Source organism: Gambusia affinis, linkage group LG10, assembly GCF_019740435.1.
Source record: "Gambusia affinis linkage group LG10, SWU_Gaff_1.0, whole genome shotgun sequence".
Classification (NCBI taxonomy): Eukaryota; Metazoa; Chordata; class Actinopteri; order Cyprinodontiformes; family Poeciliidae; genus Gambusia; species Gambusia affinis.
The window spans coordinates 3,841,075-3,860,194 of record NC_057877.1 but is presented as its reverse complement, the minus strand read 5'-3'; the positions used below and the strand labels follow the sequence as shown (position 1 = coordinate 3,860,194).

Genomic DNA, 19,120 nt, shown 5'->3' with positions numbered 1-19,120 from the left:
CTTGGAGGTTTGGTAGAGAACATTACATTGGTCTTTGTGAACAGCATCACAAAGACCAAAGAACACATCAGATAGGTTAGAGGGGGAAAAACAGGAAGGTGTCAAGAAATAAGATTCCAGGCTTCAAATATCCACGATTAACAATAGCTCCTCAACATTAACCCAGTAGGTGAATACTGAATGAAAGCCACACTATTATGGTCAGGGGAAAGATCAATCTGTCAGGAGCAAAGCTTTAAATAGAGATTTAAATTATATTAAAATCACGAGGTGAAGGTAAATCACATTAAGTCTTGCTAGCTGTAAAAAACCAGAGCAACAGCCCAGACATGGCTGCTAACACTAACCCTCTAGACTCTAGAGTAAACACCAAAACCTGACAATATTATTTTTACTTTAAGTGGTTCCAAGGATTTGTAGCTGATTTGGGTTGGAGTCAAATATTTCAAGGGATGTTTGGCTTCAGATCAGATATAAAGGAACAGGGGTTGAAACTTACAGGTGCCTGTGGTGGAACTCCATAATTCTCTCTTGCACTTTGTCTTGATAAGGCAATAGTTTGTTTGCTCTCAGGAACTCCCTGTCTGCAGCGTCATCATGGTCTCCGATCTCCGCTGTCGGTTTACACAAGAGCAAACATCAGATTCTGTCTGCATAATTGGAGGAAACGTAAACTCTCTTCGGAACAGAATTATATAAAGGCCACATGAGATTATTGTCATTTTACAATGTGCAATGAGGAAGTCCTTCATCTCAGTTCTGAAATTCAGCGATCATTACGAGGCAGTTATTGAGTATTGCTGTGTGTTTTTGATGTTAAGGCAGTAGAATTAAACATACACTGAACAATGTGTGAGGCCAGCAGCGCTCCAGTATTTTCTGTACAGATCAACCTGCCCTCCATCAGATCTCTCTTCATCTGCAGGGAGAATAAATACCTGTGGGAGGAAACAAGAGCCCAAAATTACTCATAACACTTGCAGATTTGTAGATTTGAAATACTTTTTAACTGAACTGAGAAGATGCTATGAAATATTTCAAACCTAAGTGATGTAACTATTTGGCAGCACAAGCGTAATAAAATTTTTATTTATTTCTCTAATGGTTATTGAGAGATTTTTGAAAAGAAAACCAAAACCCTCAAAGATTGTGAAGCTTATGAAGACAGGAGCCAAAACAAAAACCAAGATAAAATTTCACTTCACTGACCTGGTGTACTCTTCTTGCAGTTGACCGGGGTCAGGGGGAAAGAACTTCACAGAAAGTCGGAACAGCGTATTCGCTGGTCCTGGAAAGCAATAACAGAAATATTGAATTCCTCTCTACCAGGTGGATTTACAGCCAGTTTGATGCTACTTACTTTTGACTTGTCTTGCAATGGGCTTTGTCGGTTCCAGCCATACCTAGAGGGAGACAAAGTTTTAGCTTTTCAAGCTCCAATTTTGACCAATTGTTACAACAAAACTCAATGCAGGTCTTCTAGTATAAAGTGACAGCTCTATAAGCAACTGTCTACTTTTCTTGGGACAGAATTTACAGTTCCAACTAAAAAAAACAACCCCCCCCCCATCTCTGCCTCATTGTAGCTCAGCTCCTCTGTTAAAGCTGTGGCTGATTGATGAAGGAATGTGCAACAAGAAACCAGCATTGAGAAACATTTCTACTCAGAAAGAACTGTTGTAATCCGTTTATGTACACATTTCTGCATCTGTCATTGATCTAAATATACTGAAGCACATCTTCATGCAGTAAATCAGTTAACCAAACCTCTTTCCAGCAGGCTGATGAATATCATGTCCTTGTTTATCATCCAAATGAAGTGAGATCAATAGAAAAATAAGACCAGCTCATGCAGACTTTAACTGTGAAAGTCTTTGAGCACAATTTTAAAAGAAGTTACACACACTTGACTGTTTGAGATGCACGGCCAGTGAATCCATTAGAGAAAAACAGTATTGTTTCAAAATGTGAGTTATGGGTTGGATTGTGGCCCCCATGTTGGTTTATTAAAAAAAACCTCCAAGGTGGTATTACATTCCAGTCGTGTTTCTGGAAAGACAAAAACAGCAGAAACTCTGACGGGCGAGTCGAGCCAGACAGGTTTCGCCTCATTTCTGCCGAGTGGTAAGGCATGTGTCCGAACTCCAGTTTATGGTCCGGCTTATTCAGGAGAGCATTTCCACCGCCAGTGGGACTCTCACTGAGCAGGCGGCGTTAAACCCAAACACTGTACTCAATTGTAGGTACTACTGCCCTATAGACCTACAACTGAAGCGTGCCCAGAAATGTTGCGACACGTGTTGGTTTTTTGGGCCACTTTAATCATGGAGACATAATTCAAACACATTGGTTGGAAACATTTCTGAATATCTATTTAAAATTCCTACTGCTGAGTCTGAATTTAAGTTTCAACTTTCAGTGGGCTAATCTAACATTTTGCATCCATTTACCAAGAAAGACCTCAATAAAATACATTGATGTTTGCAATTGTAACGTGACAGAATATTAAAAGGTATATAAATAGCTTTGCAAAGCACTGTAAAAAAATGTGCGCTTCAAATCAAAAGTGAAAGATATTATTGCGGAGTACGTACCCAATTCATTTGCATGTTCTGAAACTCGACGCCAAAGTAATCACTTTCAATGAGGTTACCCCTGTGGAAAACCTCAGAGAGGAGGTTCTGTCCAGGAAGTTTTGGCTGAAAGAGAAGAAAGAAAACAGACTGAGGCATTCCTTTCATCTATATGCCAACAACGTTTTCTAATACCCTCCTGTGACGCATCTTCAACTAGCACTAAAAGCAACATAGAGAGCATTGGCTTCAGTCAAAAAATATATATATATTTAGATGGGACACAACTGATCCCCAGAGATCCTTGGAGAAAGGCCAATGTAGCTGTAGCTGAGCGCTGGGTAGGTTCTGTCTTTTGAGCAGAAAATACTTGCCATCTGCAAACAATTCTCTTCACTGTGTTTTATGAGTTTGTTATGCTCCATCTGTTGAGTCAAATAGCCTCCTTGATGCTGACAATAAGCTGGTAAAATAATTTATTAAAAAAAAATAAATAAAAAAAGGTGTTGCACTGCTGCCTCGCCCTGAGCTGAGGGGAGAACAAATCTCAGGCAGAAAATCTGCAGAGGTTTACCTTCTCAGCGCTCTGGGATTTCTTTTCACTAAACGAAGAACTAATTACTATGTACTAAGAGCATATTGCAGTTGAGGTTTGGAAACCTAGGCTGTGACTTTTTGAGAAAATTATAGCCTAAACATCTGGTAGTAATGTAAAATAGTATTTTTAAAAGCCTTATAAAAAGAACTGCACTGCATCGGCTAAAGTAAGGCATTACAGCTCAACGGCCGCCAAAAGTTCAACTGGAGACGCTCTTTTCGTTACTTTGATAGAGTCACGTGTTCTGCATTCAGGCAACCTATAAATCGCAGGTGAAATCTACAAAAAGCACCATCAGCAAGTGTGGAAATCTGCTGTAAAAGGCTTCTAGTGCGTACAGTTGGAGTCTGATTACCACTGAACTAAAGTGGGGAACAAAAGCATGTGTGTTGGAATACTTTGGTCTGCCTTTGAGGAGAAGCCAAACACACATTCTAGACGACGTCAGTAAGTATGCTGAATGAAAACAGTGGGCAAATGTGAGGAATTCAGGCAAAATGTGTCACTTTGACTTTAAGTTGTAGATTCAGCATAACAAACACTGAGCTCTCAGCAGATGGACTTCTTTATTAATGGGTTTATCAAGAACAAATTCTTCACTGACATTAGATGTAACTAACGTGGATCTCTTGTTGTTAGCAGTGTTTAATTGATTCTATAATAATCTGGTAGAATGAGGTTGAAAACATTTGAAAAGCTTCAGTTTAGTACAGTAACTTCTCCAGCAACCACACATGTACTTTAAATACAAAAAGTACATGTGTTTTTGAGTTTTACAAGAGTCTGGTTTGACTCTTTTATACGCAAGAGTCAAACCAGAGAGATGGGGCTGGTTAGAGGTGAAGTGTTCACTAAAGTAACATTCGTAACAAAGTTCATCATAATTGCTTTTGTTCTCAGATGTCTCTTCTGTGCAAAACTCAAAGGTGCAGTACGTAACTTTGATTAAAGAATATGTTTTTACAAATCTGTTGAAACTATCATTATGTTGTGACAGTATGGTATGAGAGAGAAAAAATTAATAAATAAAAAAGAGCTCCTCTACCTTCTCCCAGTGCTTACTAGAAACAACCAATTAGAGCCAGGATGAGAACTTAGCGCTGTCAATGATCCCTCTATGTGGCACTGCTCATCCCCCACTTCTTCACGCTACAGCTAGCATAGTCTGCTGTGAATGCTCAAGCTAGTTAGCATAGCCACTGATGATGGCGGATAAACATTTTTTTCTGGAACAGTCAGTTGTTTCTCTGCCATTAGCACATTTAGCAGCGAGTCCATGAATTGATTGACAGCGCCAAGACCCACTGTCTCTGATTGGTTGTTTTTGATTAGGCGCAGTGCATTGATGGTAATAGTTGCTCAGGGAAGAAGTGGAGTAGGTAATTTTTTTACAGGTTATGGGTCTCATAACATACTATCCCAACAATGTGACAGTTTTAGCAAATATGTAAAAAAAAAAAAAAAAAAAAAAAATTTCATAAACATTACATACTGCACCTTTATCCCTGAGGAGTGTTTAAATTCAAACCTCAACAATCTAGTAGAACAACATGTGAGATGACATTTTCACAGATGTGAAACAGAACTAAAGGAACATGTGGTTCCAGAACAGCATAATAAATAGAGACATGAATCTGCTGATTTTCAGCTTCATCAGCTCTGACTGGTGACAGGCTGGTCAGAAACTCAAAGAACAACCTTTTTCTGATCGAGTGATACCACCACGCTACCAGGTTCCACTAACACTGTTCCATATGGATGCTGTTATTGAGGGAAGCTTTTTAAAGCGAGGTGCTTAAAAATGAAGTCAGAGGAGGTACACTGATGATGAGGGGATGATAAGAGAAAATTGTATTTTCGTTGCATGTTGAGGCATGTTTGCAGCTCAATCAGCTTGCGAGAGAGCAGATCATTCAGCTGATAACAGGTTGCCGTCTGATAAACAACTTTAACTGCATAACTGAATTTAGAAGCTTGGAAATCACCTTTTGCATCTCCTTACAATAATGGGACAGAAATGATGGTTCTTCAAGATCATTCCTGAAGTTTTACATCTTTCACCTCACAGCAACACTGGAATGTTTTAGCAAACTTTCCACACTACCTTTATTGGGATGTACAGATTTAGTAATCGTCAGTTATTCAATGTATTTGATCATCAACACTGCTACCAACTCAACTCTAATCAAAATGTCAAAAGTCAATTTGTTTTCTTTCACATTGCTTTTTTTTCCTTTTCAGATGTTACATTTATTGTATTTGAAGATCAAATTACTTTGGTTTAAGATGTGCAACCTTAATTTGAATTTAAACTTAACCTCAATTTACCAAGCCAGCAAAGTGTGGGGTGTGCCCAGTGCCATTGGAAGGGGGGTGGGGGGGCATGTGAAGTGGTATGGATGAATGAAAAAAGAAAAAAAAAAAAACAGTTACACAAAGTGTTTCATTGCAAAGACGGTTTGTAGTGTGTTTTGTTGCAACCTGAAGTGTGACATAAACTTCAGTGGAGTTTGAAAACAAAATATGTGTGACGGTTTATGTCTGGTTGAACGATGTGTGTGCCCAGTTTTTCTTTTTTGGAGGGGATTTTATCTATAGAGGGGCCCAGAAAATCTTAGAGGACTACTGGGGGGGCCCAGAAAAAAACCTTTGGAACCACTGGTCTAGTCCATATCTCTTGACGCCTCCTCTAATGAAATCAAAAATCACTGTAAACACAAGCAAAGGACAGCTTCACATTCCATCAAACATCAACATTTAAGATATCCTGAGGAATGCACACATGATGTCATCTCTTGATAGTGAGATCCTGATAAGTCGTCAGCAGTCCGAAATTTGCTGGTCGGTTGCATACTTTCAGAGAACAAACAAGAAGATCCACATTGGTTATTTTCACCTTGACCTTTTATACAAAAGGACCTTAGCAATGAGCCAAACGCTAGTGTAAGTCTACTTATTGGCTTTCAGAGTTTCATTCTGATAAAACCCAACTTATTCATTTTACGTCAGCAGAAAATTTTTAATAATTCAGTTTACTCCACTTTTGTCCAATCTTGGTAACAACGGTCTATTGTGGCACACCCTGCAAAGACAGCGAGCAGCTCCAGGCTAGCAGCAGAACAAAGATCACTCCACACGAGAAGAAAAAGTGAAAATGTGCATCAAAAAAAGGTCCTATTGTGCCAAAACAAGCCTACAAAGACATGACAAGCTATGAAAACTAGACATAGCAGGTGATGAGTCAACAGTATTCTGGAATGAGCGGCAAAGCTCCAAAGCAGCAGAGCACAAAGGCACTTTAACCCAAAGAAACAACTATTGTAATCTTTCAGGATAATGGCTGCATTAGCCAGGAAACAAAAAATAAAGATTTTTCAAAGAGACAAAGAAATTTACAAGCACATGGAAAAATAAATTATTCTGGTTAATGGAAACTAAAAATTAGCTTTATGGCCATCTAGATTAACTACAAATGTTAAGTAAAAAACTTAATCATCTATTATTTTGTATAGCCATGAAACACCTATAGAAGTAGCCTTTTTTATTGGGAAACAAAAAATTCAGTGCTTTGGCGAACTGAGAGGAAGCTGGAGGGCATGAGTTGTGGAGGTGGGGGGCGGCGTGCCACAAGCAGCGCTCCGTTATATTCCCCAATGCAAACACAGCTGTAGTACAGGGCTGGTTGGAGAAACACCAAGGAACATCTTTTTAAAACAGTTTAATCTCACTGGCAATATCTTAGCATTACACAACATCTTCATTATAGTCACCAAACAATGAAATACTTTAATGAATACCAAACAAAGGTATGAAATATACTGCCAAGCAGGGTTTTTCCCAGTGTATTGTAAGCATGGCGGGCCACCAGGCTTTACTTGATCCCCCCCACCAGGCTAAATGTAGCTTGTTTATGACAGCAAAGACTGATTAAATTAGGTTTTTAGCTGAAGCATTGAACTGAGCACGAAGGAGTGTGCACCAATTACACTGTCCATGCACCAGCGTGTTGGCATTACGATGCTTTTCTCAAATCACGATGAATGCTCATGCACCCCTAATGTTTTTTAACTTAACATTTTTCCAACACAAAAACATGGTGGACTGCCTTGGTTTCCCCATCATCAGACATAGCAGGTTTTCTGGGGGAAACTCTGCCAGATACTTCTAAGAAGATATTTAAAGATAAAAAAAAATTGTATGATCATAAGTAGTAGTTATTTAGCCTATTTTCCTAAATCAGCCTTGAGGACCAGGGTTGGGAAACACTGTCCTAAATAATTGACTAACCTAGACCAAAAAACGTCTTTGTTTGCTGTGTAAAAAAAGTTGACAGTTCATCCGGAATGAAGTAGGGTTTGTTTTTTTTTCTTTTCAACCAATCTGGTTTTGAGAGCACTAAAGCTTTCCAGACACCAGTTGTGTTTCCACTGCCACAAAAGAAAAAGACTTTCTCATCCCAGCAACATCTCTGAGTTAGACCAGCAGGATGAAACATTCATTAGGAACGACACATGGGCTCATTGTGCCAGCACTGGATAAAAATGATGTGAGCACCTCCTGAAATAGATTCAATAATGACTTGGTTCATTTACAATATAACAATAATTTAATTACTATTTTTGATATTATCCACTACAGGATTCAAGTACATGATTGTGTGACATAATTCTAAGTCAAACTTCGCTTAAATCTGCCAGGATTTTCTGATACTGCCACAAGTGAGTCAGAAAATTAGTGGGTTGCTTTTGAAAAGTTCAAACAGCATCTAAAGCTCAGACACACCGGCGGTATAAGAGTTAGCTCATGTGTTGTTCACACCCAGCTTGTGGTACATGGACCACAGCCTCATCGTGTCAACAGGTCACCTAATCAAGCTTCGAAAGCAGAAGGGATTAATGGCAAGCAGATGTTTCTCTGAGAGACAAATCTTTCTCTGGGTGTGTTAGCGGAGCGACGTGCCATTTGGTGCTGCTGGGGAAATACAAGGAAGAGTTTGAACATCAGCACTCTGCAGGGGGGGGAGGAGGAGGGACAGAGTTTCTCATGCATGGAAAAAATTAACAGAAAGGCAACAGGTGAACAGCAGATCTTGCCTAACCCAGTTCAAATCCAGGTCTTGGGTGTGCCTTGTGCGACAGGTTCAGCACGGTTTCATCCCAGATTCTCCCACTGGCAGCAGGGGTGTGTTGGGGCTTGCACTTAGCACTGTGGGACAAACACCGTTTTTTTGTTGTTGTTTTTTTTTCAGCTTAGCTCTGCCATCGCTCTCTCTCTCCGTCTCCCTCGATATACACTTTAAAGCTCTGCACACCAGTGGCCACAAGTATGTGAAGTGAATTTCAAGGGCCTTTAGCTGCTTTTCTCAACCAAAGTCAAGCTTCATTCTAATGAGTCACTGCTGGGGGTGCTTTTCAGAGAGAGCTGGCCACAGAACACACCTGAGGACAGCTGCCTTCAGGCTGCATTTGTTGGCACATAAACAGTATTTGCTGATAGTCAGGATCAGGTTGTTTGCAGGTGACCTTCGACTCACGTTTCCAACTCAAACCATTTCAACATTCTTAAGCCTGGCGCTATAAAACGGTGTTACACATCAGGGTCATTGTGAAATTCTGGATGGGGTGGGGACTGAATTGTCATTTGTGGAGAGAGAGAGTGTGTGTGTGTGTGTGTGTATGCGTGTGTGGCCTTGCAACTTTCTAAAGACAAATTTAAGCCAAATTCCATACTTCAGTGTTATCTGACATCATTCACCTATTGGGGGGTTGATGTGGAGCCTGTCATCTTTATTAGCTACTTTAACTAGCCTCTGAGGTCAGTTGGTGAGTAGGTGTGAAGTAGGAAACTGATACTAGCTGCCCTGCTTTGTGCTCAACAGAAGTGCTGGTTGAATAACGCTGATTTAATTTATGTTAGCACACATTTTGCATCATGTTTGATCTCATAACATACAGTGCAGGTTTGTGTAGTAGCTGTTTTTAAATGTTTGCAAAACTTTTTTCCATTAAATAAGAAACAATTAAAATCACATGTGAATATGTTTGTTCACACAATAAGTCATAAGAACATGCACTGCCATCATCCTCCTACCACTTCCTGTTGAATTCTTCTTCATGGTTTGTGCTGGTTGTTGATTATGTGACTTGTGGGATGCAAAAAGTGTTTCCATTGCAGTTTTGCGAAATAAGACTATTTTAAAAATACTACTTGATCCTTGTGCAAAAGCTTTCTATCAAAAAACGAATGTTTTTGGCATGTTTTGATTAAGGGAATTTATTTTTGAAATATCAAGATGCACAATAATATTGTCAATGGAAATGACAATTTCATTGTGCAAACTGACATGGCACAGAATCGGCAATGTTTAGGAAACCACCAATCAGCAGCCTGAAAAAAACAAGTTCACATGTCTCTGTAGTAAATGCTGGTCCCTCCACACCTTCTGTGTTTCCCTTGGCTTGATCCCAAACTAAAAGCGAGTCTTCTTGCTCCAACACCTTCCACACTGAATAGTTTTGTTGCAGCTGTAACATGTAAGCTCCAAGGTATCGGTCGCATACTGATTGGAATAAGATTTGACTTTGTGGCTGAACAGTTTGTGGGTCAGGGTTGGTCAAGGTGAGAAAGAACCAGACTTCTGCAACAGACGCAAGTTATTTTTACGATTACTTCATGCAGATTCTGTTCATATCTTTCATGTAAAAATTCAAACTGCCTGAGGTTCACCCTTCCAGAACAACAAATTCTGAGCCTCATCAAACAATATAAAACAGAAAAGCTCAAAAGGAAAGAAAGCTCGAGAACAAGAAGGAAAGAAACCACTAAAAAAAGATAAAGAAAGCTCAAAAGAAGAAGGAAGGAAAAAGAAAGCTCAAAGGTAAGGAAAAAATGATGGCTACAACAATAATGGACTGAAGGAAGACACAAGGAAGGAAGAAAATGGAAAAAAGGAATAACACAAGGACAGGAGACAACAAAACAAGAAATAGAAGGAAGAGTGCAAGGAAGTGTACAAGTAGGGAATGAATAAAGGAAGGATAGAAATAGGGAGCAAAAGAAGGAAGGATACAAAATTTGTTTTAGTCAGTGGAAAGTAGTGACATCAAATTCTACACTCATCCATACCAGCAAGGAGCGCCTTATGATAAAACTTTAAAAGACGACCCTCCATGTGTTGTTCTTCACACTGTGGTTTTATGACTACTTTCTGGACAGAGAACACAGAAAGAAAATAGCAAAAAAATAAATAAATAATCAAACAGCAGCAACACAATGGACTTGAATCACACAAATATCATCGTGTTGCTCTGACAGAAGAAACCAAATGTGAAGTCGACATCAACAAAGAGGCTGAAATTCCTGGGACAAACTTTCAGCAAGGCTGCACTGCTGTGAGCCCCATCCCCCACGTTCTCTTTCTGAACATGAGACACTGCCCCTCACTTCTGCTCCCCTTTCTTCCTACCTACTTTGTTTTTTGCCGTTTACGTGCTTGTTTGCCAACATTAAAGCCATGCCTATTCCCTCCCCTCCGCTGTGCATTTTCACACTGCTAGGTTTTACAACCCACAACCCCCTTGGCTATTTTCTTTACGCAAGTTTTTGAGCTAGAAGTTAAGGCCAGAGAAGGGGCTGGTTGTGCTGGATAAAAGGAGCCTGTGTTTCCTTGCCCTGATGGGCCTTCCTCCACTGTCCAGAAACCACAAGGCTGAGCTTTCTCCTGCGCTGGCCGTGGGAGGAGCTTGTGAACAGGAGCTATGCAAGCACATGTCTGCTGACGATGCCAGGTAACTGTAGTAAAGGTTAACAGATCGCAGAGCAATGCTCTCTTATCTGATTTTGGTCTACTTTGTGCGTCACTGTCACAAATATTCTGTCATACAACATATTTCTATCACAAACAATAACAAAATACAAAGGAAAGAGCACAGGAAAGTTTGCTTTCTGTGAATTATTGAGCAAACTTCCATTAAACAGTGGACTTATAATAGCTGAACACTAATGCAGAATCAAGGGCACTATGGCAGCTTGAGCAATAAAACTTCTTAAATTAGTGAATTAGTTATTTAGTGAAGCATTGTATAAATGTACATAACTCCTAAGTGTAACAGTCCAACATTCCTCAAAGTATCTCCATGATGATGGTGGAAGAGGAATATCGACGTTGCACTCTGAGCACATTTACATATAAAACACAGCAACAAACTTGTGTTTACGTCAATGAGAACTGATATCGGCACATCGCATGTAGAATGTCAGGGCCTTTATACTAGCAGGTCGTGCTTTGTTTTCAACATGTTAATCACACACTTGAACTGGTTTTGTTGGCTTTAAGCATCACATTATTGTGAAGTGGACAAACAAATGGTTGCACTCAATTTCATTTATCAAAGTAAAGGAAGCTGACGAAAGCATGACAAAATGGAAGCAAGTTTGAATAATTTGGCATGCAGCTGCATCCTCTTCTACCAAATAAAAGCAATGCTGTGCAGTCTTTCAGTGGAGAGATAACTACTACTCTCCCACCAACCCACGGCTCCTCAGTGAATGAACAGACATATGAGGCAGCGTGGATGAACAACAGAGCCTCTCAGAGAGCCATCTTGTTCTTGCCAAACTGCAGTCTGCTTGACAACAAGACTGCCGTCATTCCCCGTTTTGCAGCTATGTATTTCTGTCTGCACCATGTGCAGAGTTCTCATCAGGCCAAATTCAAAAACAGTTCCAGCACAAAAACAAGAAGGGTTGAAACGAGTAATCGCGACCAATCGATTCTTGAAATAACTGTCAACTAATTTATTAGTTCATTAATAATCAACTTAAGTATGCAGATTCAAAAAAGTGAATTACTGAAAGAACACCACACTGAAAGCAATATCTCTTAATTGTGCAAAAAAAATTAAAAAAAACACTTTGTGTTCAACATAAAAAACCTGTCTATAAATATGTTTTATGCAAAACTCCTCAAATGACATAGATTTAGCTTCACCCGATTCAAATTCTATTAAAAAAAATCTCTTTTTAAGCACCTTTTGCTATCCATTCATTAAAAGGTTAATCCAAAAACTAATCAACAGACTAGCCCAACACTGAAGTTAAATCAAGAAGAAAGAGCTGAGCTTTTCAAATCTTGATAGAAGTATTTTTTTCTCTGTAGATGAATCCTTTGCTAGAAACGATTAAGTGTACACTAAAGGAATGCTACATTGTTGCAATAAAACGTTTATTTTCTTATTAATTAGAAAAAGAATTGAGTTATTTGTATCTTTCTATGCATTTCTAATGTTGTATAAAAAAAGGCTTCCATGAAAAATCTGCAGAATGTGCCAATTTTTTTCTTATCCACTTAATAAATAACTAAAGTAAACATTAGTTCCAGCCCTCAAAACAAAACAAAAAAGTCATCAATAGATTGTTTTCATGTTGACTGAACATCATGCCAAGCTGTTCTCTAATAAATCAAACTTAAATCTGTCACAGTCCATTAGCATCTGACTTGGCAGTAACACATGGCGGATGAGATTATAAAACGTCCGTCTCAGCGGTGCTCCCAAACTGCATCTGCTGGAACGGTTATTGTTGTGGCTACAGGAGGATTTAGGACACCTGGAGAGAGGAACAAATATTCCATCTAAAAACACATTTAGCAGCCGCCAAACTCAGCATTTGCTCTTCCCCGTAAATCAGGCACCAAATTGAATATTTAATCCTTGTGGCTGACTCCAGTTTGATAGTATCCTCCTCACGGCAGGAAACGACAGGAAACAAGTGCTGATATAGTGGCTTCCTTATTACTTCCTATTTGTCTACTGAATTACCCAGGCTGCAAATTGGAGAGTTACAACAGGAAAGCAAAGGAACGTTGTTTAAGTCTGGGCACACCAACAAATAAAGCTGGTGTACAGACTAGTCTTGGGTTAGAAGGAAAAAAAGAAAAAAAAAAAAAGAACAGAAAGAAAGGAAAGGACACCCTATTCCACTTCGCCACCAACTTCTAGATGTGAAGCAGAAATTAAAGCCAAGAAACCAAAAAGTGCCCTGGAAAGGGACACAAAGCTGGAAGCAATAAGAGGCCTTAAGGGAAGGGGATTTTAGCACCAAAGCCATGTGGCAGCTGTCACCGACCCAAAGCCACAGGCAAGCAGGGTAACGAAGACATGCAGCCTGCTGTGGAACAAACAGCAGGCTTATCTCAGAGTAAATAAAACAGGACGAGGGGATTGCAACGGTGACCCCGTTGCTGACAACTGCTGATACTCACGTCTATGATGAAGAGCTCCTGGGAGTCGTCCAGTCCCTGCACACGGATCTGGAGGCCCAGCCCGTGGCTTTTGCTCCCGCCAACCATGTTGCCACTGAGGCTTTGGCCGGGCTCCAGCGTGCTGATACCGGCGTTGAACTGGGCTCCCAGCCTTGTGCCGGGGGTCTGTAGAACCCGATACGAACCCTCTATTTCCCCCATGATTCCTCTGGGCCGCTAACCCCTGTAGATCACAGGAAAAAAAGTTATTGCAAATCATGAAAACAAAAAGCAGGATAAAACTTTCTTTTCAAAGGAGACTTCAGATGAAATGCTGAACGTTTGGATTTGGCTCGTAGTGAAGACAAGCTATAGTCTTTCACAGTTTGGACACATGAGCCGCATTTGTAGGCACTTAACAGAACTATTTTGTCCCTTTGCAGTCGTGGATGTTCAGCTCCCGACTTTCAAGGTAAGTAAAAGAACTGTCTGCCACAGAGTCTACTCCAAGAAATGTAATTATGTCAGGTCACTTGGACTTCCTTTTGTTTTAATCAGAGATCCTAATCTTTCATTGTGGAAGCAGGTATCTCCCTCTCTCTGTAGTTTTGGCTGATTTCTGACTTCTAGCGATACATATAGATGTCTCCCAACAGGAAGACGTTGCAAATCTGCTTGGACAGCCAATGATTAAGTTATTTTCTATGATCAACTTCACGGAACTTGTTTCAAGAAACTTTTCGACTGACCGAACTCATCTCCTTTAGTGCATTTAAATTTAAACAGTTCTTGAAGCAGGTCCGATGACATGTACCAGTTTTTACAGCAAATGTTCATGTTCTCCAGCCCAACATAATATTATTAATGACGTCATTGTGGCTCATCAAATAGACCAAGTCTGGATAAGAAAAATGGCCATTCTACTGCAGATGTCAACATTCTTGTGATTCTCCACATGGTTCTTTGGAAGTTTTTAAGCTTAGCATTGATGCAAATTCTTAGCATCAGAACGCTGGGTCCAAACCGACGGGCACACTTTGGCAGGCCCCAGTTAAATTTCTTCAGGAATTTTCTAGTTTTCAGATATTATTATGTTTTCAATATATTATTGAAGCAAGTATCAATGAACACACTTTTAATATGAGTGCATTTCCGATTTTATTTAACGCAATAACTAATATCGATATTTATTTAAACAAATTATTGAGTACTTTTAGCCCTTGCTACCAAAACAAGCATGGGAACCAAAATAAATGGAAAAGGGGTAAACATGACACGATTACACTACATGTGAGATTTGAGCATGTTTACGACTACTTTTCACTGGAGTTAGCGAAAGTATTTAGCAACAAGGACAAATAAACTGAGTAGTTTAGGTAAGTATACACAAAATGGAAATAAGCAGAGATTAAATGACAACGCCTTGGTACTAAATGGGACTAAGAATAAGCGAAATGACCCGAAGCCAACACACATCTGAGACGGTCGCAAAGAGACGTGGATGTGGTGCAGGAGGTTGAAGCTCTGCAGAAACCACTGCCAGAAAAAGAAAAAGAAACTTCGGCGTGCAGCATTAAAGACGGTGAGTGTGCGTGGTTTATTTTCAATGTTTATTTTGAGTGTTGGACCCAACTAGGTCAGGAAGATACAAATGTTGCTGCTAAATTGTGAAACGGAGGAATTACAACAAATGGCGCAGAAGACGCCAAGAAAATGCACGAGCTCTGTTTTTCCATTTTTTTAATTCGTTTTGAAAGAAGTTTGATACACTTCAATACAACAACACCGAAAGAGTGAGGACGCGAAGTTAAAACTTGAAGTTTACGGTTACGGCTACCTATCCTAAATAAAAAAAAATCACACGTGATAAAAAAAAGTATAAACGGCGGTATTGAACTTACCGTATCTTGCTGGAATTGATACAAAACGTTAAAACTTCGCAACACCGAGAAGGACACCGCTCCAGTCCATGGTCGGCGTCGCCTAAACCAGTGTGGACTCACACTCCTCTGTCATTGGCTGAAACCGTCCCGTTCGTCCTGTCATTGGCTTAGATGTGGCCGAGGGTTTGTGGGCTGTGGGACGAAGATTTACCTTCCTTCCCTTTAAATAGCTTGCATGGATGGAGAAGAGAAGAAATATGTCATAGGGAAAAACACTTTGTGTTTTCTTCTAGGGCCTAAAAGAAACTTTCGAAATGTTTATGGCGGTGGCTTGGCTTTCTTACCGGAGCGGTCAACCCTGATAGAAAATAAAATGGTTGTTCTTCTGTGTACTTTGAACGCTGAGATTTCACGCACAAGATGAAATCTCCCAATCCTCAAGTTTGTGTTAGTTTGATATAAATCATTCTGTATAAAGGTGTATTTATCTATCAGTAATGTTCAGTTAGGCTGTGTCTCGTTTAACCAAAGTCTAACGTCTTCTAGTAGCTTTCAGGTGAAGAAAGAAAGAAAGAAAAGATTAACATCTGAGAGTAAGGCAAAGGTGTTTCTCACATTGTAATAGAGCTCCCCCTACTGGCCTTTTTAAAACAAATACATGTTTTAGCGTTTATTCCATAAGTTAAATTTAATACATTTGCAGCAATCTAGTGTGTGCAAGCAAAAGCGTTTTTTTATTTTAGTATACGTATAAATTAGATTTCTTTAATTAGATAGCCATACAAACTTTATCTCTAAAATAAGACTTAAAACTGTTCTTTTACATTTACAGCACTTCTAGCCTGAGCAGACTTTGCTCATGCCTCACGCTAAACATAATTTGAATTCAATCTAGACAAATCTACATGTGCTATGTTACGTGCCATGGAAGACATTCAGAGTATAAATGTTATATTAACAGAGTCCTTAATTATTTTTGCTACCTTGTTCTGGTTGGGGAAAGTTTTTTGTTGTACAGATCAGTGAGAATGAGCTCAATATTTGTGACGGCAGACTATTCTCTGTGCAGAAATGTGAAGCACCATTTGATACTCTTAAATCTCTGATACTTTTCACATAAAAAGTCTTATTTACCTCCTGACCACCGAACAAACATCTTTGTCATGTTTGAATAACATTTTTAAAGTTTGTGGTTTATTTTTCACCTTGATCCATGTTCCTGTTGGAAGTAGTCATATAAATAACACTTTTGATTGATTTATTGATTGATTATGTCACAAAGAGATTAACTTTACACTTTTGAATATGCTATAACATCTCTACCTGTAAGCAATAAAATAGAATAAAATAAAAACAAATATAAAAATTGAAGAGTGAGCCTGGTCTATGCATGTTATGGGTCATTTATTTTGCTTTCATGGGCAGAAACAGATGAGGAAAGCTGTTCATTTGATAGAATTTTACTTTCATCAAAAAACAAACAAACAAACAAAAAAAAATATATATATATATATATAATATATATATATATATATACTGTATATATATATATATATATATATATATATATAGATATATATATATATATAGCTTAGGAATGTAATTTTCTGCGACAGACTGGCGACCTGTCCAGGGTGTACCCCGCCTCTTGCCCGGGACGCAGCTGGAGATAGGCACCAGCAACCCTCCCGACCCCATTAGGGACAAAGGGTGTAAGAAAATGAATGGATGGATGGATGGATGTAATTTTCCAAAGCTATTCTAAGACCATTATATGTTGTGAATGTGACGCAAGGAGGTGCTGTTTCCTCTGAAGACCTTGACTTTTCTCAAACTGAAATGTGAAAAAGCATCAGGTTTGTTTGATTTGTTTTTCTGTGTTCACAGCTGATTCTGGTTTTTGTAAATACTATCCACCTTCGGCATGTGAAGTATTAAAATGGTCTACAGATGAATGCAGTGTTGATAGATGGCTGTTGTTCGAAAATAGATTATGTTCCTTTTTTCCCCTCCTCAGCGATATGTAACTGTGTCTCTTTGGTTTATAAAATCCATAGCTTCTCAGATCTCTCAATATGAGTGTTAGTTTTCCAGTTCAGGGGACAGTCAATGTCTAGAGGAGAAACAGCGCCCCCTAAAGCCACAATGCATGATGGTCGGAGAAATAGTTTGTGGAATGATAAACACAGACCCATTCAACAAATTAGAAAAATATTGAAAAGTCAATTTATTTTAGTCTTTCCATCATCAAGTGAAACATGCTATAATGTCTAATTAGACAGAAACAGCTGTTTTAGTGCCTGTGTTTCTCTTAGTTATGATGATTTTCTGCTAACTGCTAATGAAAATACAACATTTAATATTAGAGAATTACATCAGGCCAATATAAACAGTATTTTTAAAAACACATACCTGCACAAAGGTTGTTATTTTCGAAGGGTACATATAATCTGACAAATGAGACTCATTGGGGCGTAAATTCTAATGTATTGAACATGTCTGTATGTGGTCCATTCTAAACCTTTAACATTATGGTGTTATCTTAAATTCTGCAACGTCCTTGCAACATCTCATAAATAAATTAGCATTTAAAATACCTTTTTCAGTTAAAAAAACCTTTTCTAAACTTTGAAATGCAATTATAATTTGTGCTTTTGTTTCCTCTCATCTTTATTATAGCAACAGTCTTCTTCTGTGTTTGAATGAGAATTACCTCAACCATCTCCAGTCACTACAGAGCGCTGTAGCAAACCTGACACACAAAGGAGACAGCACAATACTCCTTTTTTTTTCTCTCTACATTAAGTGTTGGTATATTTTAGAATTTATTTTCAAATTTTAGACCTTTTCTAGAGCTCTGCTTGGTCAAGCCCCAGCTTATGTTTCAAACGTTTTAGAACCCTAAGGTTCTTCTGGCAGTCTGAGATCTTCTGGTCAAAGACTGTTAATGCTTCCAGTAAGATGGGGGATTAACGCTTTGGAGCGCTGACCCCTCGGGTTGTGGAATAAGTTGCTTCCATCTCTGTGCCGTGTTGATTCTGAAACGGCTGAAGACCCATTTATTCAGCCTGACTTTTAACTAGTTGAAAGCCAGTTAAAAGCTTTAAAATATATTTTTTTTCCTGTATAATAAAAAATTTGTTTAGTCTTCTGTGCTTTTATTTTGTTCCTGATTTTATAGTAAAACACTTTGTGGTCTTTCAACCTGTGACAGGTGCTGTAATATATTTATTTACTAAGCATGTCTAACAGAGTTTTCATTTATACATCTTAATTGGGCTACAGAATTCAGTCCAATTACATATACTTTGATAACCAAAATAATAGATTTAACATAATAAATATTATTGTTGTGGCGCTCGTATGTCTATTTATTCAATTAATTAGAACCAAAAAGGGTTTTGAAATAAAATCTTATTGATTATCTTATCTTATTGATTTTGTAAATATTTACAGTTTTTGATTGTATATAATGATATGATTAATATATATGATTAAATAAAGATGATTGTTTATGATTATGTACATGATCAATTAAAGATCCTGCAATTGGCGCGCTTAATCTTTTTAAGTGTGTTCTAGTTCTGATATCTAACATTTTTGATGCCAAAAACCTGTTGCTTTTTTATATTTGAAATATGAAAATAAAATGTAATCAAATGCAACTTATCTGTTTGCGTCTATAAAACAAAACAAAACAATGGATCGCCTTTGATTTTCACATTTTGTCATTTTAAATAAAAATCAAATAATTATTATTTTTTTAAATTCATGGTTTCTTATGAAAAAAATAATAATTAAAATTGCAGACCGTTTCCAACAAAAG

The 19,120-nt window shown here is 38.5% G+C and overlaps 1 protein-coding gene across 3 annotated transcripts in view; it reads right to left on the bottom strand.

Moving 5' to 3' along the window:
* The window catches only part of farp2 (FERM, RhoGEF and pleckstrin domain protein 2), a 36,280-nt gene extending 20,778 nt beyond the window's left edge, over positions 1–15,502 (bottom strand). For 2 of the 3 annotated variants that reach the window (XM_044128600.1, XM_044128602.1), the window contains exons 1-7: positions 15,313–15,501; positions 13,433–13,655; positions 2,595–2,699; positions 1,361–1,403; positions 1,210–1,288; positions 841–938; positions 500–614 (exon numbers count right to left, since the gene is read on the bottom strand). In XM_044128600.1, coding sequence (XP_043984535.1) covers positions 500–614; positions 841–938; positions 1,210–1,288; positions 1,361–1,403; positions 2,595–2,699; positions 13,433–13,633 — 641 coding nt within the window. In that variant the 5' untranslated portion in view covers positions 13,634–13,655; positions 15,313–15,501. Of the gene's footprint in view, positions 1–499; positions 615–840; positions 939–1,209; positions 1,289–1,360; positions 1,404–2,594; positions 2,700–13,432; positions 13,656–15,312 lie in introns of all 3 variants that reach the window. The other variant, XM_044128601.1, reaches the window with a different exon arrangement.
* Between the last annotated feature and the right edge of the window lie 3,618 nt (positions 15,503–19,120).